This window comes from Malania oleifera, chromosome 6 (assembly GCF_029873635.1).
Source record: "Malania oleifera isolate guangnan ecotype guangnan chromosome 6, ASM2987363v1, whole genome shotgun sequence".
Taxonomy (NCBI): domain Eukaryota; kingdom Viridiplantae; phylum Streptophyta; class Magnoliopsida; order Santalales; family Ximeniaceae; genus Malania; species Malania oleifera.
In genome coordinates this window covers 65508707-65527494 of record NC_080422.1, presented here as the reverse complement: position 1 = coordinate 65527494, position 18788 = coordinate 65508707, and the positions used below count along the sequence as shown (strand labels likewise).

General features: G+C 34.0%; 1 protein-coding gene across 1 annotated transcript; it reads left to right on the top strand.

The window, feature by feature from the left end:
• The first annotated feature begins 1053 nt into the window (after nucleotides 1–1053).
• On the top strand, nucleotides 1054–16766 carry LOC131157553 (very-long-chain aldehyde decarbonylase CER3). The gene is made up of 10 exons (XM_058111794.1): nucleotides 1054–1277; nucleotides 1396–1619; nucleotides 1776–2008; nucleotides 2125–2344; nucleotides 4295–4679; nucleotides 4866–4973; nucleotides 14164–14370; nucleotides 14972–15082; nucleotides 15204–15374; nucleotides 16338–16766. The coding sequence occupies exons 1-10, from the start codon at nucleotides 1227–1229 to the stop codon at nucleotides 16518–16520; spliced, it is 1893 nt and encodes a 630-aa protein (XP_057967777.1). The 5' UTR covers nucleotides 1054–1226; the 3' UTR covers nucleotides 16521–16766.
• Nucleotides 16767–18788: the final 2022 nt, after the last annotated feature.

Sequence of the window (18788 nt, the reverse complement as noted above, 5' to 3'; positions counted from 1 at the left end):
TGAAAAAAGGAAATGGGAACGCATTGAAGTAACGCGTAGCGCTAGGAGTAGCTAGCTAGCTAGCAGCTCTTGGGACGGACGTGATAGACTGATAGTCCACGATATACTGCCCGGCCAGCAATGCTGGCTGATGGGGACTTTTAACTGCATTTAGGCGCAACTCCTTTTCGCTGCTAGGGCAAAACGGGTCATAACCCGTCGGATCACTCGGACTCACTTATTTAAAACGGGTTTGGATTTAAAGAAGTTGACCCGTTTATAACCGGGTTCAACCGGGTTTGGGCGGATCACCCGCCGGGTGACCCGTTAATTTGGTTCCTTTATGTCATATATATCATTCATTGTCCACCGACTCCAACCCTAACCAAAAATCCCGGAGCCTTCGGTCTTCTGCGCTTCACTCTCCTCTGGTTCTTCTCGGCCTTCGCCTTTCGGTGCTTCAGCTTCGCTCTCCTCTGGCTCTCAGCCTCTCGGCTCTCACTCTCTCAACCTCTCTAGCAGCCCAGCCATCGCCGTCACCCACACTGCACGCCATCGTCGTCACCTACGCCACACGCCGTTGCTGTTGCCCACACCGCATGTCGTCACTGTCACCTATGCCGCACGCCGTCACCCACGCTGAACGCTGTCTGCCTGAGTGCCTATACAGCCCGTCCCCCTCCCTCTCACGATCTCGACTCTCCCTCTCGCTCAGTTCGGCGTGATAGCATCAACAGTCACTCTCCCTCTCTCGGCCCTGATCTGGATCTTTCTTTTCCCATTTCATCTTTTTTTTTTTTTTTAAGATTCAATAAATAAAATAAGCATTTTTAAAAATAAAAAATAAATTTTAAAAATTAAAATATATAATTATTTATTAAACGGTTGACCCGTGACCCGCCCGTTTATTAAACGAGCGGGTTAGGGTTGAGATGTGTGTGACCCATTTAATGTTAACCCGTTTATGACTCGGCCCGTTTATGACCCGGCCCGTTGACAACCCGCCCTAACACGACCCGCCCGCCCGTTTTGCCAGGCCTATTCGCTGCTATAAAAGTGTGATTTTGCCTCACATGGGGTTCGAACTCCCCAGTAGTACTAATCTCTCTATCCCTCTCTTTCTCTCTTTCGCTAGGATTACCTTATCTGGGTTCATTTCTTGCTAGCCGCTTTAGTGTCTGTGTTTGTTTATTTTCGGAGAGAAGACGAGTCTAGCTAGGGGATCAAGTTATTTGTTTTTAGATCGAATGGCTGCTCCTTTTTCTACTTGGCCATGGGAGAACTTGGGCAGCTTTAAGGTGAGCGTAATTCTATTTTCTTCTGTGCTGTATTGATACACACACACACACACACACACATATATATATATATATGGGAGTATAACTCATTCTCCGAGCTGTTGTTTTGTGGGTGCAGTATCTACTGTACGGACCTCTGCTAGCGAAAGTGATGTATTCAAGGATTTATGAGCAGGATACCCAAAAGGATAGCTGCTGCCTCCATATTCTTATCATTTGTGTACTTAGATGTCTCATTCATCAATTCTGGAGCTCTTACAGCAACATGCTCTTTCTCACCCGAAATCGCCGAATTCTCCAACAAGGGATTGATTTCAAGCAGATTGACAGAGAATGGGACTGGTACGTATGTGTGTGTGTGTGTGTGTGTGTGTCTAGTTTTCCGCATATACTTTCTTTTGCATTATGTACTATTCCAATGATCATGTTAATCGTGAGATTTACTATATTATAGCTGTGTTATGATCGTCTTATTTATTTCTTTAAAAACAAATGCAGGGATAACTTTATAATACTTCAAGCTCTCATCGCTTTTCTGGTCTGCTACATCTACCCCTCGCTTGCTAATCTTCCTCTGTGGGACATAAGAGGATTTTTTATTGTTGTCATGCTCCACATGATGGCCTCAGAGCCTCTGTACTATTATATACATAAATATTTTCACGGGAGCTATCTGTTCGCCCATTATCATTCACTCCACCATGCATCTGTGGTACCAGAGTCCTTCACTGGTAAAAACATTTAAGACCTATTCTGTCCCATTTCAATTATCCTCCTTCAATTCCACTCTGAATTTAACTTTAACTTGTATCGTTTGTCTATTTATTTATGTCTTGGGCTGGTGCAGTTGGGAGTGCGACACCTTTGGAACATTTAATATTGGCTGGGATAATGAGTATTCCAGTGCTGGGGTGTTGTTTCGCCGGATATGGATCAACAAGCATGATCTACGGCTATATCTTGATGTTTGATTTCCTGAGATGCCTAGGACACTGCAATGTTGAAGTTGTACCCCATCAATTATTTGAGTCCATTCCCTTCCTTCGATATTTAATTTATACTCCAACGTAAGTAACACTCTCTTCATCTCTACCTCATACAAATATAATTTTCTTTGTGTAATACTTATATCTATATATATAGATTATATTGATTCGAGCCTCTCCTTTATATACTTTACTTTTAGATGTGAAGATAAATACACATATCATATGTTTGTATTTGGAGTTATATTGGATTTGGATAAAATGTATTATAAAATTGTATTAAAATTTGTTTAAATTCATCCAAATTCAAACTCAAGATCCAAAATTCATGCTTCAAAACTCAGTAATAGTAAGTACACACAACATGAATAGTATTGCACATGTCCACCAACATCCAACTTTTTCTTATGCACTTTGTATAATTGTATTATTCATATAATATAATAGGCACAAAGAAATGAGTAAATAGAAGTATGATATTTAAAAGGTAAGTGATATATTCATTTAACCACCCAACGAAGAATTGAGGCTTTTTAAAAAAATAAATTTATGTTTTAAATTTTTTTTATGTTTAAGATATAAATAACCCAGATTAGCATGATTGAATCAAGTTTTTATTTTCAAATATATTGTTTGATTGCCTACTAAGAGTTAACACACAAGGTTTAAGCTCCCTTTGTTAGAGAGGTTTTTATTTTTTTTTTTATTTTTTTTATTTTTTGGAGAAATTTGTTATTGGCAAGTATTAAAATAAATACTTTTAACTAAGATTTCTAGTATTTGTGCCCTAACACAAGCCATGGTAGCCTGGAAGGTATGTGATTTATTTATGCATACTGTTTACACATTACTCATGATAAACTTTTTCATGCTAGGGTCATGTCAGAAAGATGTTCTTAGATCAATGGATGCAGTGACATGATCATAATTTTTTCCCCTTTTTGATCTTTATTTTAAACTAGAGAGGCATTTGGTTCCTTAAATCTCTATGCCTACTATTAAAGCTTAATATATATTGTTTGTCTATAATCTAAGAGTTTAAACTTTTAGGTAGAATGATAATCTAATATAGTATTAGCATTTTAGCTACCGGGAGTTACTAAGTTCTAATGATCAGGTCACCCGCCTTTATTCTATAGTATTCTTTATCATTTGTTTAAGCTTAAACTTTTTGATGGAGTCGTAATCTAACAGAACCATCTCGATCTATCACATGTTTGTGAATTATTTTTTTTTTTTTCCCGAAAGATTAAAATATTATTCAAACATACAAGGGTATAACAGAATAAAGAAAATGAACGATTAATTTTAAAAACAAAAGAAAGAGAAGAGAAGAAACAAGGAAGAGAAAAAAATAAATTCATGAGTTCAATGAGTCCGAGGGTAGGATCACAGTTATCAAACTGGGTTAACTTGTGTTGCAAACAATGTTTTTGGAAAAAAATTTCGTATTCATGTGAGTAATATCCTTTTCTTCAAGTCATTAAGTTCCTCAGCAAAAGTTATCAAGCTTGGTTAGAGAATTAAGCGATCCCATCACACACAATATCAATGCAACTTTAAGCTTAATGCTTAGAAAATATAGGATGAAAAATTACAAAAAAAAAAAAATGATTGTTTTATATTGTACTAATCCTAGCTTGCAGATGTTTTCCTTTCAAATTTTTTATTCATTTACTAGATTCTGTTTACGCCAAAGATTTAGTTTGGGAAAAAAAAAAGAGAACAGAAAAAAATAAAACAGAAATTTATCTTCTAATTTGTTATATTTTTTATGCATCAGTACTATTGCGAATTGAAGGAAAATCAAAGGTTAATATGGTGTGAATTTGAATTTCCACTTAGTAGCTATTTATTTTTTTCTCTTTATTGTTTCTCTTAATAACTTTAAATCAAAAGAGACAAAGAAAGAAAGAAACCGAGTCATGGATTTATATTTTTCTTGTATTTTCTTGAGTATATATCTTCAAATGGGGTGTTGTATGATAATTAGTGATAATTAATTTGGGGGCCGGGGAGAGTTGCATGCAGGTACCACAGCCTGCACCACACAGAGATGGACACTAATTTCTGCCTGTTCATGCCCCTCTACGATGCCCTGGGGAAGACGCTGAACCAAAAATCGTGGGAGCTACACAAAAGGATAAGCTCAAATTCAGGGAGGAGGGGGAGGGTGCCGGAGTTCGTGTTCCTGGCGCACGTGGTGGACATAACCCAGGCAATGCACGTGCCCTTCGTCTTCCGATCATTCGCCTCCACCCCCTTCAAGACCCGAATCTTCTTGCTCCCCATGTGGCCTCCCTCCTTTCTGGTCATGCTCGTCATGTGGGCTCTCTCCAAAACCTTCCTCATCACTTTCTACAACCTCAGGGGTAGTCTCCACCAGACTTGGGCTGTCCCTCGTTACGGCTTTCAGGTTTGAAAAATGACTTGAATACACAATTCATGCAAGTTAAAATTTAAATCTCCAAATCTATACTCTTTAATACTATCTAAACTTTTCACAGATGATGATTAATTTTTTTACATTTTCAAATGAAGTTATGTATTGAACTGGCAAGTGTAATGAGCCTGTAACATTTTGCGGTACATGGATTTGCAGTATTTTTTACCATTTGCAAGAAAGGGCATCAACAAGCAGATAGAGCAGGCCATCCTCAGGGCTGACAGACTGGGCGTCAAGGTCCTTAGCCTTGCTGCATTGAATAAGGTACCCGTGTTTTTTTCGCAAATTGTACGTTGTTAATTTCATGCAGTCTATTTATTTTTATATAAATGAAAGAGAAAAGGGCAATGCATGCAATCAATAGAAAGTTCGAAAACCTGATATGGGTTGGTGGATGCATTAATATTCAAAAGAAAGAAAAAAAATAATAAAAAAAAGGGTAGATGTGCGATATAAATTTGTAAGTGGGAGAAGGTAATTAGGTTGACGATGGCATGTCTGAAAACTGCCATTAATGGATTGGGGCAGAAGTAGATATTTAAGATATTGGTGCACTCTGCACCCTACATAATAGCTGGGAGAGCATTTGGTCAGTGAGCCATAAATACTGATAGGGATTGGCCAGTGATCCACCACCACAATCCACTATTGGGGCACTGATGTTTCTTTGTCAACACAAAAACACGCAGTTATGGAAGGACCTACTCCTCTCTTGCATATTATTTATACACTTATATTTTAGGTTGTAAAATATAGTATAAGTAGGTTCTGCTCTTTATATATTTAATATTATTAAATATAAAAAATATTATTATATTTTTACATTCTAAAAATATGCACATGAACACATAAAAAAATAAATTTTCTAAATAAACTCTCCAAAAATATAAACTCATATCTAATAATTATGTCTATGTCTCACCATCAACTCTCTTTAATTCTCATAATATTTTAGTGGATTAGTAACATAAGAAATTTCTAAAAGGCAAAATTACATGAAGTTTTATGATTTTTTAAAGATTATCAGGTGATAAAAAATTATTAATCTTAATGAATCAAGAAATGTAACACTATTCCGTCATATTCTCCGTTTATAACAAATTTTACATATATATGATGATAGATTTTGAATTTTAAAATTTAAATTTGTCAAGTAATAGGAAATTAATTAATTTTAATGAATCTTGAAATGCAATGCTATTCGTGAAATGCTGCATTGCTCTTGGTCAAAATGTATTTCCAATTTTATGTAATATTCTTTTTAAAAAATCAGATAAATAAATATTTTTAAGATTTGAAATTTAGGCATTTAGATGCGAAATACGAGTTCGGCTTGACATGAATTAATAGTTCTCATTAATAAAAAAAATATATAGATTTGAAATAAAATCTTATTTCACACAATTGTGTCAGATTATAAAATTTTAAATGTAAGAATCCAAATTTCAAATTCATACTAAATAATATATTTAAATTCAACTGCTTATTTGAAAAGTTAAATAATTCGAGTACACTTTTTTTCTAAGTCTGTAAGAAAAAAGTTGTACAAGATTAATATTGCAATTTGAAATTTTAGCCATTAAGTGTCCAATTGTCATCATACAATTAATGACCCAATATTTTTTGTCAACTTTTCTTGATATTTTTCATTATTCTTATTTTCTTATCATTTTTACTAATATGTAAAGTTTTTGCTCGTCATTTAGAAATATTGATTATATATATATATATATTTGAAATATTTTTAAAAAATTATAAATAATTTGTTATTTGAAAGAATTTATGTTGAAAGAAATCAATGGAGTGAGAAAATGAATATAATTTTATTCCATAATTTATAATTAAAAACATCAAACTATTTAAATAAATAACTTCATTAACATTGCATTTGGATGCATGGATTTCGAACCTTGGATTTGGATTTAAATTTTGGTGGATTTATACAAATTTCAATACAAATTTATATTACATCCTATTAAAATCTAATACAATTCCAAATTCAAAATCTCTCCGAACAGGGTAAAAGATTTTAATAAGCACTCTTGCAACCCATTAATTATTCTAGTTGGTATAGTTAGTGTTTTATATTCCCACTTTTAAAATAGAAAAAATTAAAGTCAAGTACGTTTAAAAGACAAAACATTGACCATGGAGCCAAACTCAATTTGCTAACTTGTTTTGTCATCCTTATTCAAGCTACTAGTACATGTGGCCTAATACTAGCCATCTAATTGAACCCAATCCTATTTAAGCCACTATACAGATGTGTCATTTTACTATTTTGTAAACCCATTCCACCCTTATTCAAGTCATTAATTATTTAGGCGTAGATGAATTTATATTTTATATATCCATTTGTAAAACAAGTTAAATTGAATTCAAACATGTTTAACTCTCAAACACTAGCTTTCGAGCCAAACATGTCTTATTCGACTTGAATTGTCCTTATTCAAGCTACTAGTACATGTAACCTAACACTAGCTAGTCATTTGATTGAATCTATAACTCTATTCAAGCCACTTGTATACATAAAACCTTTCACCATTCTAGAAACATATGTCACCCATATTCAATCTACTAGTACATGTAGCCTAACGTAACCATCCAACCAAATCTTACCCTATTCAAGCAACTAGTACAATGTGGCTTTTTCTATTCTAGAAACTGATCATGTGACGACCCGATTTTTCTATCATTTTTTTATTATAATAATAATAATCCATAATCAATCATCTGTCAAATATCTCTGATACCACATATCTATATGACCCGACCCAAAGTGGGGTACTGGGTGATCTAACCATCACTTAATAATAATACCAAGCAACGGAAACAAAATATGCATACAATCCAAACCATGCACAATACCAGAGTACTAACATCATCAAAATCTATCAGTAGCTCTCTCTCTAGATCAAGACTTTAATACAATACCAGGAGTCCCAAAATACAGATCTAGACTTTAATGCAATACCAGGAGTCCCAGAATATCACTATATACATGACAGATCTCACCAAATCTTACCCTGAATATTAGGGTAACGAGATCTCCACTACTTCGGAGCTCTCTCTGCTCATCTATCTTAATTTCTTAAAATGTTTAAATTCTGGGTGAGACACCTCTCAGTAAGACAAAATAAATTATTGAGTGTGTGGCACATGAGTTTTAATATATCATCACATACATTTAAATAATTATAACAATTGAGAAAATATACCAATATGTACTCATAATCATAAATATAAAACATGATATCATAAACTTTCGTATCATTTTCATAATCATATGCATAAGCTTCTCATATCATATATATACTCATTCATTTCTTATATCATATACATACTCTTTCATTTCTCATATTCATAATCATATTCTAGCCTATGGGTATCCACGAGCATATAGCACAACGCATTTGTAACCCATGGTTGTTCATTTCTCATATCATATCTCATTTTCATAGTCTAACTCATGAATATCCACTAGTATAAAATATACTACACATCTCTAACTTATGACTGATCATTTCACTTTTCACTTTTTATAAACATTTTATAGCTCTTAAGCATCCACCAGTTTAAAATACACTACACGTCTATAGCTCATGGCGGTTCATTTTCGTGTGTGTAATGAGAAATCATCTTGAGGATAATCACACGTCATGTATTCACCTCATATGATCGGGTTGTGCGGCCTGAAGGCTAGACCTAACCATGGTTGGCCTACTTAATTAGATCAAAATAGGAAACGCATATGTAGTACAATTAGCCTACCCAATCCTGGTCTAGACCCTAAGGGGTAACACAACCCTTCACAGGCCCAATCTACTGCATCTCCACACGCTGCACAAGTCGTGTGGTTGCACTAACACAATGCTAGCAACGGTACCATGCTTTGCATACTATGATCCATCAGGGTTCTCATTTCCACATTTCTATGTTCCTATTTCATCATTTCAGTAATTCTCATTATTTCTGTATAATTCTCATCTCATCAGTTCTGTGTAAAACGTCCCTATATATGTCACATATCATCATTTTCAGTATAAAAACATATCTGTATCTCATATACCATCATTTCTCAATAAAAACATAATTGTATGTCATATTACATCATTTCTCATTGAAAATATATTTATATAACACATTTTCATCATTTCTTAGTAAAAAACGTATATGTGTATCTCATTTCATCATTACTGAATAAATTCATTTGTCCTCTTTTCTATAAAAACATGTCTTTATATCCATATCAAACATATCAATGACTCATGTTTTCATTTCCATATAAAACATCTGTGTATAACTCATATCATTATTTCTCAATACAAATTATATATATATATATATATATATATATATATATCATTATAAAGCTCATTCCCAATATAAAACGGTTATTTCATATTACTCATGCCACACAATTTTTAACTGATAGTTATAATATAATAAGCACAGGAAAAATCCATTTCATAGTATTCCAAAACTATATACCATATTTTCATTTTCATATACGATATATCAACCAGATCATTTCTCAAAAATATTTGTTATAATTTACTCCCTTTACTTGCTTACTAAGAGATTCCTACGAAGATCCTAAAACCCATGTTTGCGGTGTTTTAGAGTTCAAAACCCAGAAATCACATTTCCCTAGTTCAATCATCTCAACCCTAGAATTACAATGATTTTAGTATTTCCTAGACCCACACACTCCATTTAATCAGTTAAATTATAAGTAGTTAACACATCTTTCACCCTTAACTCAACTTTGGAGTGGTGTCTAAGAACCCCAAAACAGAAATTCGTTATGATTAACTTGCAGAGAATCGCCTCTAGAACCTCGTGATGATGTCGAATCTTCGAATCGGGCTGAAATCGGAGAGAAATCGAAGAGAGAAAGGGGAGGGTTCGCAGCCCTGTAAGAGAGAGAGAGAGAGAGAGAGAGAGAGAGAGAGAGCTGATGTCCTAGTCATACTCATCGACGAGAATAAAGTATTCGTCGATGAGTGAAAGGACACTCGTCGATGAGAACACTGGGTTCGTTGACGAGCCTTTAAATATGAGATTTCCTAACTCTCGGGATCTCCTTGTTGATGAGGCCAACACTTGTCGACGAGTCCCAACTGCGTTCTCCTTTCAAATTTTCTTTCTTATTTTCTTTATTTTCCCATTAATTAAATTTTTCCAGGTCTCTATGGACCAAATCACCTTAATTACCTTAACTCTACTCAAATAAACACCAACTCAACAAACCTTTTCAGTTTTTATCTTCCACATTTTTTTTTCCTTTGAAATATTGTTATATATCTACAAAGTCCCCAGAATGAAAACCAATTTACAATCCTACCCAAAATGCTAATTGTCTTTCAACAGTTCCTCCCGTGCATTTAGCAGTCAAACTCCATGAACCATTGAGCGAGCAAGAGTGTAGATTGACAAACTTAATCAACTTCAACCCACTATTTTTAAGCTATAAATATGATGTGGTTAGTTAATTATAAAGATGATAGGTGGATTTGATGTCATTTCTTTGGATTGGAGAGAATAATTAATAATATGAAATAACCAATTAATGATGGATATTGTCTCTGAGTGAGGGTTGGAAAAGACATACTTCTTCTAAATATACATGCAATTTTTTTAACTAAATATTAAATTCTCCTAGCTACTTTTGGAGCTTAAGATGTCAAAATGTGAAATATGTAAAATTTCAAACTAATTTTAAAAAAGAATGAATACAAAATCTTTTGTGATTATTTTTGTATAAATGAATTGCACTGTGTCACAGACCCTTAATTAAAGCACAATTAAGGGTCGTGCAGCACTCGTCAAAGGCTCTTCCCCAACCAAGTCAGCTTATAATACGCATTTGAGTATGCAAACATGAGCATCAGGTAAGTCCCGAAAACCACTCGTAACTATGAAAGCATTAATATATACAACAATAGATCATGAACGCAAGAGACACTCACATTCAAGATATCTATATAGATAAATAGGGTACATCCTGATCCAAGACAATGAAACTTAATGATAAATAGGACAACTTGTTTTATTCAATTAAGAGGACAGCCATACAAGTCATAGCACAAGCTAGTAACTTGATGTCCATTATAAATCCCTAGAGAATACGTACATGTAAAACCATCTCCTCCCCCACCCCACCCCACCCCCACCCCTATTTAACTCATTACATTGTCACCCCCTAAGATCCTCCCCCACTTGTTTTATCAATGTCCTCGTCAATTTTCTATAAGAAGTTTTTAGTCTTTCAAATTCTAGTGTTGTTGTCTTAGAGTTCATGAAATCTTGAATCTTTTGTGTTGCATGCTGCAAATTTTTTTATCTTCTCCCAACTATTTTCTTCTTCTCCTACACTTCTCCACCTAACTATGTAACATTGTTGTTGACGACTTTCTTCATTGATGACTCTGCCTGAAAGGATCTACTCTACGTCTTTGACTACAATCTTCATTCTAGAAATGGTTGATCTCCTGGATTTCTATTTGTATGGATATTCTTCATTGACATGGGACAATTTTAGGTTGCTGATGTGAAGTACTGGATGGATTGGTCTTCGTTTTGTCTTAAAAGTCTTTTGGGTGATACTTTTCCAAGCAACCAGGTCTTAACATTAAATTGTCTTGGTCATCACCCATTTTCCGCATGGTTCTTTGTGAATTAGTAGGCTTTCAAGAATGCCCATCGCATGGGCCGTCAAAAGTGTGTGGAAGAGTTGGTTGTTAACCTATCACCATCTCAAAAGGGCTTAATTAGTTGCAAAATGCTTCATTGAACTAATGCAAAATTAATCTATATCTAATAGGGAAGCAGAGTTCACAAAAGTTTGCAAGTATTCTTCCTACATCCCTCTCATTAATTAGGCTCTCAAGGACTCCCCAAAAGCCTTAAAGCTCCCACCATACCCTTCTTTTCTCCCAAGTTTGTTTTCAATGCTTCCATTCCCTCCTGGAATGCTTTCAAGGCATCCTGTTCTGCACATTCTGCTACACAATGGGGCCTCATGCATAGAAAACAAGCAATGGTGGTTGATATTCCCCATTCCTTATGTATCTGCCCTTCGAATCTTCAGTTGTCAAGGGTCCCTTATCTCTCCAAAATCTATTAGGTTCCCTGTGACTTCCCTCATTTGTAGGTCTATACATCTGGCTAGATTTCTATTCATTATTGGTGTACATTGGGTATTTCCTCTTCTGAAAACTAATTAAGTAATCATCTTATAGTCCAACTGTTGCTAGGGTCGAGTATGAGAAATCATCTAATCGTTTGGCTTCTCCAAGAGTCGAGGGGACCCTTGCCTTCACAGCTCATTCTTTGGTCATGTTTTGAGTCTCTAGAAGAAATGGAGTATTCTATCAGAGTTTGAAATATCTTTGATGTCGAGTATTAGAGCTTGAAACTTCCGTACATAACTTCTTGTCGAGCTTGTCTATTGTAAGTCATACACCTTGCAACACACCATGTACTCCGTATTTCCCAGGTAAAATTGTGCCTCAAAGCCTATTAGGTCCCTCCCAAATATTGATGGTATACTGATTGCTTTTCATGTCTTCACATTTGGTTCTCCACCACAACTTAATTAGTATCCCTAGAAAGATATACAATTGCAATGTTAACTCGGTCCTCCTCTTGTTTGATCCTTTAGCAGTTAAATTAGTGTTCTAGGTCGAAGAGAAGTTATCCAACTCCTTTCAATCTCTAGCACTTCTATAACATTTAGGTTCTAGTACCTTATTTCAATTTCCCCCAATGGTATCGATTATAGATCAGTCTTCAAGAAATTTGTGCCACTGCATTTAACTTAGCACTCATCTCCTGTAAGTTGTTCTAAAATTGTTTCGTTGTGTTTGAGAGCTTGCCCACTTCCTTCCAATCATCTTTTAGGGTGCCAATGGATTCTTTGGCATTTTATAGAAGCAAATAAAAATTGTCAGTCAACTCTTGTAAGGAGGCCTCAAGCTCTATTGGCTCTCCTCCTTGGGATGCAAAGGATGGCATGAAGCCCTCAATGTGCTTCAGCCTATTCTCAAATGCTTCCAACTACTTAATGTTTCTCTAGAAGACCTCAATCTCTATTAGTCTTTTCTTTAGGGATCTTATACGTGGAATGAATTTTTCAAGTTCCATGATTCTATTCTTAAGCTCAGATACACTATAAAGGTTTCCTCTAGTGTTTTCTCTGGCGGCCTCAAGCTCTATTGCCACACCTTTCTATTTTGACAATTCCATCACAAACCCTTGAAGTTCAAAGAACTTCATCCCCAAGGTTTCAAGTTTTGTCACTCTTGCCTCAACCACTTCAATGTGCTCTGTCTTTATAGACTTTAGAGCTCTTCGTTTACCACTTATAGTACTTACATACACTGTGCTCTGATACCAACTGTCATGAACCCTCAATTAAAGCTCAATTAAGGGTCATGCGGTACTCGTCGAAGGCCCCCGAACCGAGTCAGTTGATAGCATGCATTCAAGTCTGCAAATATGAGCACTAGGTAAGTCTCAAAAATCACTCATAATTATGAAAATATTAATACATACAACAATAGATCGTGAAGGAAAGAGACACTAATACTCAAGACATTCATATAGATCAATAGGGTACATTCCTATCCAAGATAATGAAATTCAATGATAAATAGGCCTACATATTTTATTCAGTTAAGTGGACAACCATACAAGCCATAACACAAGTAACTTGATAAGTCCCTGGAGAATACATGTAAAACCATCTCCCTCTCCCCCGGCTTTCATTTAACTTATTACATTGTCACCCCCTAACACACTGCTTTTTCAATTTCCTTTTCTTTAATTCATGGGTTGGACTTAGCTTGTTATCCTCCTAATCGAGTATAGGCCTTCAAAGATACGACTTCAAACACATTAAATAATGAATAATTCCTTATTTTAGAGAAAAATATTTGCAAAATTATAGCAAAGTATGCACACACACAAAAAAAAAAAATGATAACTGTGTTTTGTACTTTTCAATTGTAATCTTGTAGTAAGATCTAAGGTGTCAAAGTTTTGAAGCCCTCACTCAAAATTTTCTGTTATACCATTTTTAAGGTATTTATATTAAAAATTAGGTCCTATACAATGAATGTGTCATGATTTTACTACTTTATTTGTTTGATGAGTATGATCTTTAATATGTCATAGACTTGATTTAAAGTACCCAATATCATTTTTGCAGGGCTAGACAAAGTAAACTACTTATTAATATGTGGACTTTACACAATTGCTTCTAGCATTAGCACTTGTTGCAGATTATATCCAAACATTTAATTGGGAAAAGAACTTTTATATTAGACGGTTTAGATTATATGCTGATGACGGTAGTGAAAAGTGATTACATTACCTGCTAAAGCTCTCCAATTAAAGCAATAGATATATTGATTCACAGCATATATATGATGTTTTATTCGTTGTGCAGAATGAAGCCTTGAATGGAGGTGGAACATTGTTCATAAGCAAGCACCCAAACCTCAAAGTTAGAGTAGTGCATGGCAATACCTTGACCGCCGCAGTTATTCTCAATGAGATCCCTAAGGATGTTACAGATGTATTTTTAACAGGAGCTACTTCTAAACTTGGAAGAGCCATTGCCCTCTACCTTTGTCGTCGAAGAGTGCGAGTTCTGGTGAGTGAATTCTCTCTCTCTCTCTCTCTCTCTCTCTCTCTCTCTCTCACACACACACACACACACACACACACATCACATAACTAAATTATAGGATTATCATTTTTGAAATTTAGTTTGGAATACCAACCAAGACGGGATAAAATGAGGTTCTATACCTTGCAATGACAATATCACTTTATTTAATCTAAATATTTGAAAATACCTTTAAGTATTCCTAATAGTTTTGATTTTTTCCTAAACAATTCAAGAATTTCCCATCTCACTCATTCCCATTCTATATTCCAAACAAGGCTTGGGATTTGAAATCTATGATTTGATGAAAATATACTTATCTTATTTTTGGGATCATGAAGATTCGTGTTGATTTAGAAAATAATAATAATAATAATAATAATAATATAAAATTTTATTAAATTTTTTACAAATTCATATAAACCTAAATTCAAATCCCGAAATATATGTTACCCAACACTATTTTATATTCTCAATATTATATTCGGAAATAGTATTCATTCATTATAGTATTTGATGATTAATTAATTAATTAGGACTCATAGAAACAATTATAATCAATAATATCAAATTGTGGGCATTGCAGATGTTGACTCTTTCAACGGAGAGGTTCCAAATGATCCAGAAAGAAGCACCCTTGGATTGTCGAAGCTACCTAGTCCATGTCACCAAGTACCAAGCTGCCCAAAACTGCAAGGTTCATAAGCACCAGCTAGCAGCTGGAATTAAATTAAAGACTACTCTTTGAATTTCTTTTGTTATTTATTTCATCTCTCACAAGTTAATATGGTTCATTGATGGATTATAATTTTGCACAGACGTGGATAGTTGGAAAATGGATTACTTCAAGAGAGCAAAAGTGGGCTCCCCCCGGCACCCATTTTCACCAATTCGTGGTTCCCGCTATACTGCCTTTCAGAAGCGACTGCACTTACGGTCTCGCCGCCATGAAGCTTCCTGATGATGTCCAAGGCCTGGGATCTTGTGAGGTAATTGATTAGGCAGAGCACACATTTATATAACTTGTAATTCATTAGTATGCTGAATAATTTTTACGACTATTATCTATTACCCGATCACGAATTAATTAGTTTATTTTACTTTAAAATAATTTTAACCTTCGCTATTATAAAATTAATTCAAATTATTAGTTCCTATTTTCTTTATTATTTATTTATATTTACATCTACTAAAATTATATAATTAGATTGTTAAAAAATATAAAAATACATATATCGTGTTACATTTCTGCTTACAGACATTATACCTTAAAATTAGCACAAATGATTGGAAATATTTTTAAAATATTCAATAATATATATACATATATAATACAGTTTAATTTTTCTCTACTAAAATTATAAAATTAATTTTAATTAATATTATTCAAAAATATCGAAACATACGCACCATGTTACATTTCTATTTACATATATTATATACATTATATATAATCACTTACCTTCTACCAAATAAAGTTCTAATATTAAAACATTACAATTATATATATATATATATATATAGACACACAAAGGCATGTAATTTAATAATTATTCAACTTCCCATATGTTATAAAATGAAATATTTAAATTTTATTCAAATTTTACATTTTAAATCCTCATTCGATATTAATTTTACACATAAATTAATCGGCCGCAAATAAAGTTATATCATATGTGCATGTCCATAATATTTTTAAAATTTTACGTACTACATGCAACTTTTATAAATATTATACTATTCGTACAAACTTATCGATATTTGTTAATTACGGAACAAATTGTTTAAAATAATGTGTTAAATTATGATATTATTGTCAAAACTAATTATCGAAATACATATTAATGACAATTAATTTCACTAAAAGCATGCAAAAAAAATTGTTCTAAGAGTAACTGTAAGTGAGATGGTATATTTGAAAAATGCTTACACGTATGTACGTACCCATGCAGTATTCAATGGAGAGAGGGGTCATCCATGCTTGCCATGCAGGCGGCGTGGTTCATGTCTTGGAGGGCTGGACTCACCACGAAGTAGGTGCTATTGATGTGGATAAAATCGACGTCGTATGGAACGCTGCACTCAAACACGGCTTAAAGCCTGTTTCCAGTACTACAGTCGCCAAACATATATAACACCATGATCAACTGGCGACCGCCAGTCAAAATCTTCTCAGATATATATATATTTATGTATATGTTTAATCCGACCTACGAGCCCATTAATCTTTATTTTTGTTTTTGTTTTTAGATACAAGGACTAAATGATTCGGATGCAATTGACCAAATTGGATTTAATTGCAGCTCATTTAAACAGTTTGTCGTCCTATTTGTACCAGTCCATTCAATATATAATCTTTAATGGTGAAGCAAACCCATTAATGCTGCGTACTCTTTTTTTAATTTTCTCTAAATTTTAGCTACACGTTTGGTATTTTAAAAAGAGAATAGAATTAATTCGATGATTTTATTTACTTTTATTCATCCAATCTCATTTCATTCTACAACTTTAATTACACTGAATATAGTATAAAAATTTAAAGATGAGTCGCGGTATGAAAATATGATGTATGTACCTTTTTCCAATCTCAAGCTAAAAAAGTGACAAAGGTCTCTTGACCTATCATGATTTTGTGCATGTCATCCTTTGTTTATTTTTTATTTTTTCTTCTGAGATTGGAAAAAACTGCATACATCATATTTGATTTATGAAATGAAATGATGTAAGAAAAGAATAAAATAATAATTTAAATGGAGAGCATGGCGAAATCGAGTAATAAATTCTATCCCATTCCCCTATATCAACATTTTGGAATGTCAAAATCATGCATGTGTATTGAACTTCTTCTTCAAGTGATCGATTGACCACAATGAGCAGTCTACTGACCTTTACTTCTTTTAGAAATGTGGTCATTGGCTATAGCTGGTCGACGCAACACCTGCATGTGGTTGATCACCAAATATCAAGAATACCTATTTTGCATTCTTTCTTCATTTTTCTTGAGATTTCAAGTATGTTAATGTCTCTACACGTGGTAGAGTACAACTATGATAGATGTTTGGAGATCTTTTCTTTAGAGTTTTCATTATTTTTCTACAAAAAAAAAAAAAAAAAAAAATTCAACCTTTTCATTAACTAATGGATTTGTATAAGTTTTCTAAAACACATTAATGTCTTCGCAAAAGTTTTTGGGGTCATACATCGATGACGAGGCATTTTGGTGTTGTCCAACCTTTTCATTGACGATCAAGGCAAATTTGTTGTTCTTCTCCCAAAAATCTACACTTTCAAATAGATTTTATGGTTTTCCTTCAAAATAAACCAGGCTAGTCTTTTAGAATATTTACCTTTTTAATGAATCATTCAATAGCAAGGAGCCTTACAGCTTGAAGATGCCCTTTCATGAACCATTCATGATGAGGATGTTGAATGGAGTAAAACATTTTTTTTTTTCTAGATTACAAAACAAGATGTTGACTTTTTGAATCCGATCCCTGTTTTAATTATGAAAAACCACAGTATCTCATCTGTATGCTAAGTGTATGAACAGGTTCACTTTTCTAAATACGGATGACATATGAGAAATGTAAGCTAAGAAGCACTTAAAAGCGCACACTATTCGGGGCAATCCATAAAATTGCAAAAAAGCAGAGCATGAAGATTTTTGTTTATTCTTTCAAGTTGTATTAGTGCAATAGTACTAAATTCTTTTGTCAATAATAATGCATCTCATGCATGGTAAGGAGTTTATGCTCAAAAGCCATAAATTGACCATAGGACCCAATACCCTTTGAACAAAGTGCTATAACTTATTCACATAGTTGAATAAGTTCAAGGACAAATACAAGGCATACCTTGACTTCTCAAGGTGCTCGGTCGACCGACCTTTTGGCATTATAAATGCCTCAGTCGACCAACTTGGCCAAAAGTCAAATGTTTGACTTGGCTCAACCGACCAACCTATTTTTGAACTAAACTTTCACAGTCGACCGAACTTTTAAATTTACTTTCTCTACCTACCCCATCCGACCGAACTTTTAATTTTAAAACACCTTGGGCGACACAATCTACGAAGGTTTGGAAAATCGCCTTAGTTCGGCAAACCCCCAAGTTTGCTACTCCCATAGCAAACCGAACCCTTAAATTTTTTCAAATTAACTATGTTTGTTTAAGCAATCGGTGCTATACACCAGCCAACCGAAGCTCTCGGGTTCGTGATTTTTTACCGCATTAAACATGGGTTAATTTTAATTAAACTTTTTCAAAATTCCCTCCATGTCCCCAACGGTCTAAAATTTTGGGAATTCTATATATACCCCTTGTTTTGACTAAATTAAGTAGAGATTAGCATTTTGATTAGAAAATTTTCTCTGAAAATCCTTTTTGTGCTAAAGCTCTTATGC

Excerpts from the sequence above, each read along its gene's own strand:
- LOC131157553 (XM_058111794.1), top strand. The coding sequence starts at position 1,227 with ATGGCTGCTCCTTTTTCTACTTGGCCATGGGAGAACTTGGGCAGCTTT. Across the intron at positions 15,083-15,203 it reads AAGCTGCCCAAAACTGCAAG|ACGTGGATAGTTGGAAAATG; the intron begins GTTCATAAGCAC and ends AATTTTGCACAG. Across the intron at positions 15,375-16,337 it reads AAGGCCTGGGATCTTGTGAG|TATTCAATGGAGAGAGGGGT; the intron begins GTAATTGATTAG and ends GTACCCATGCAG.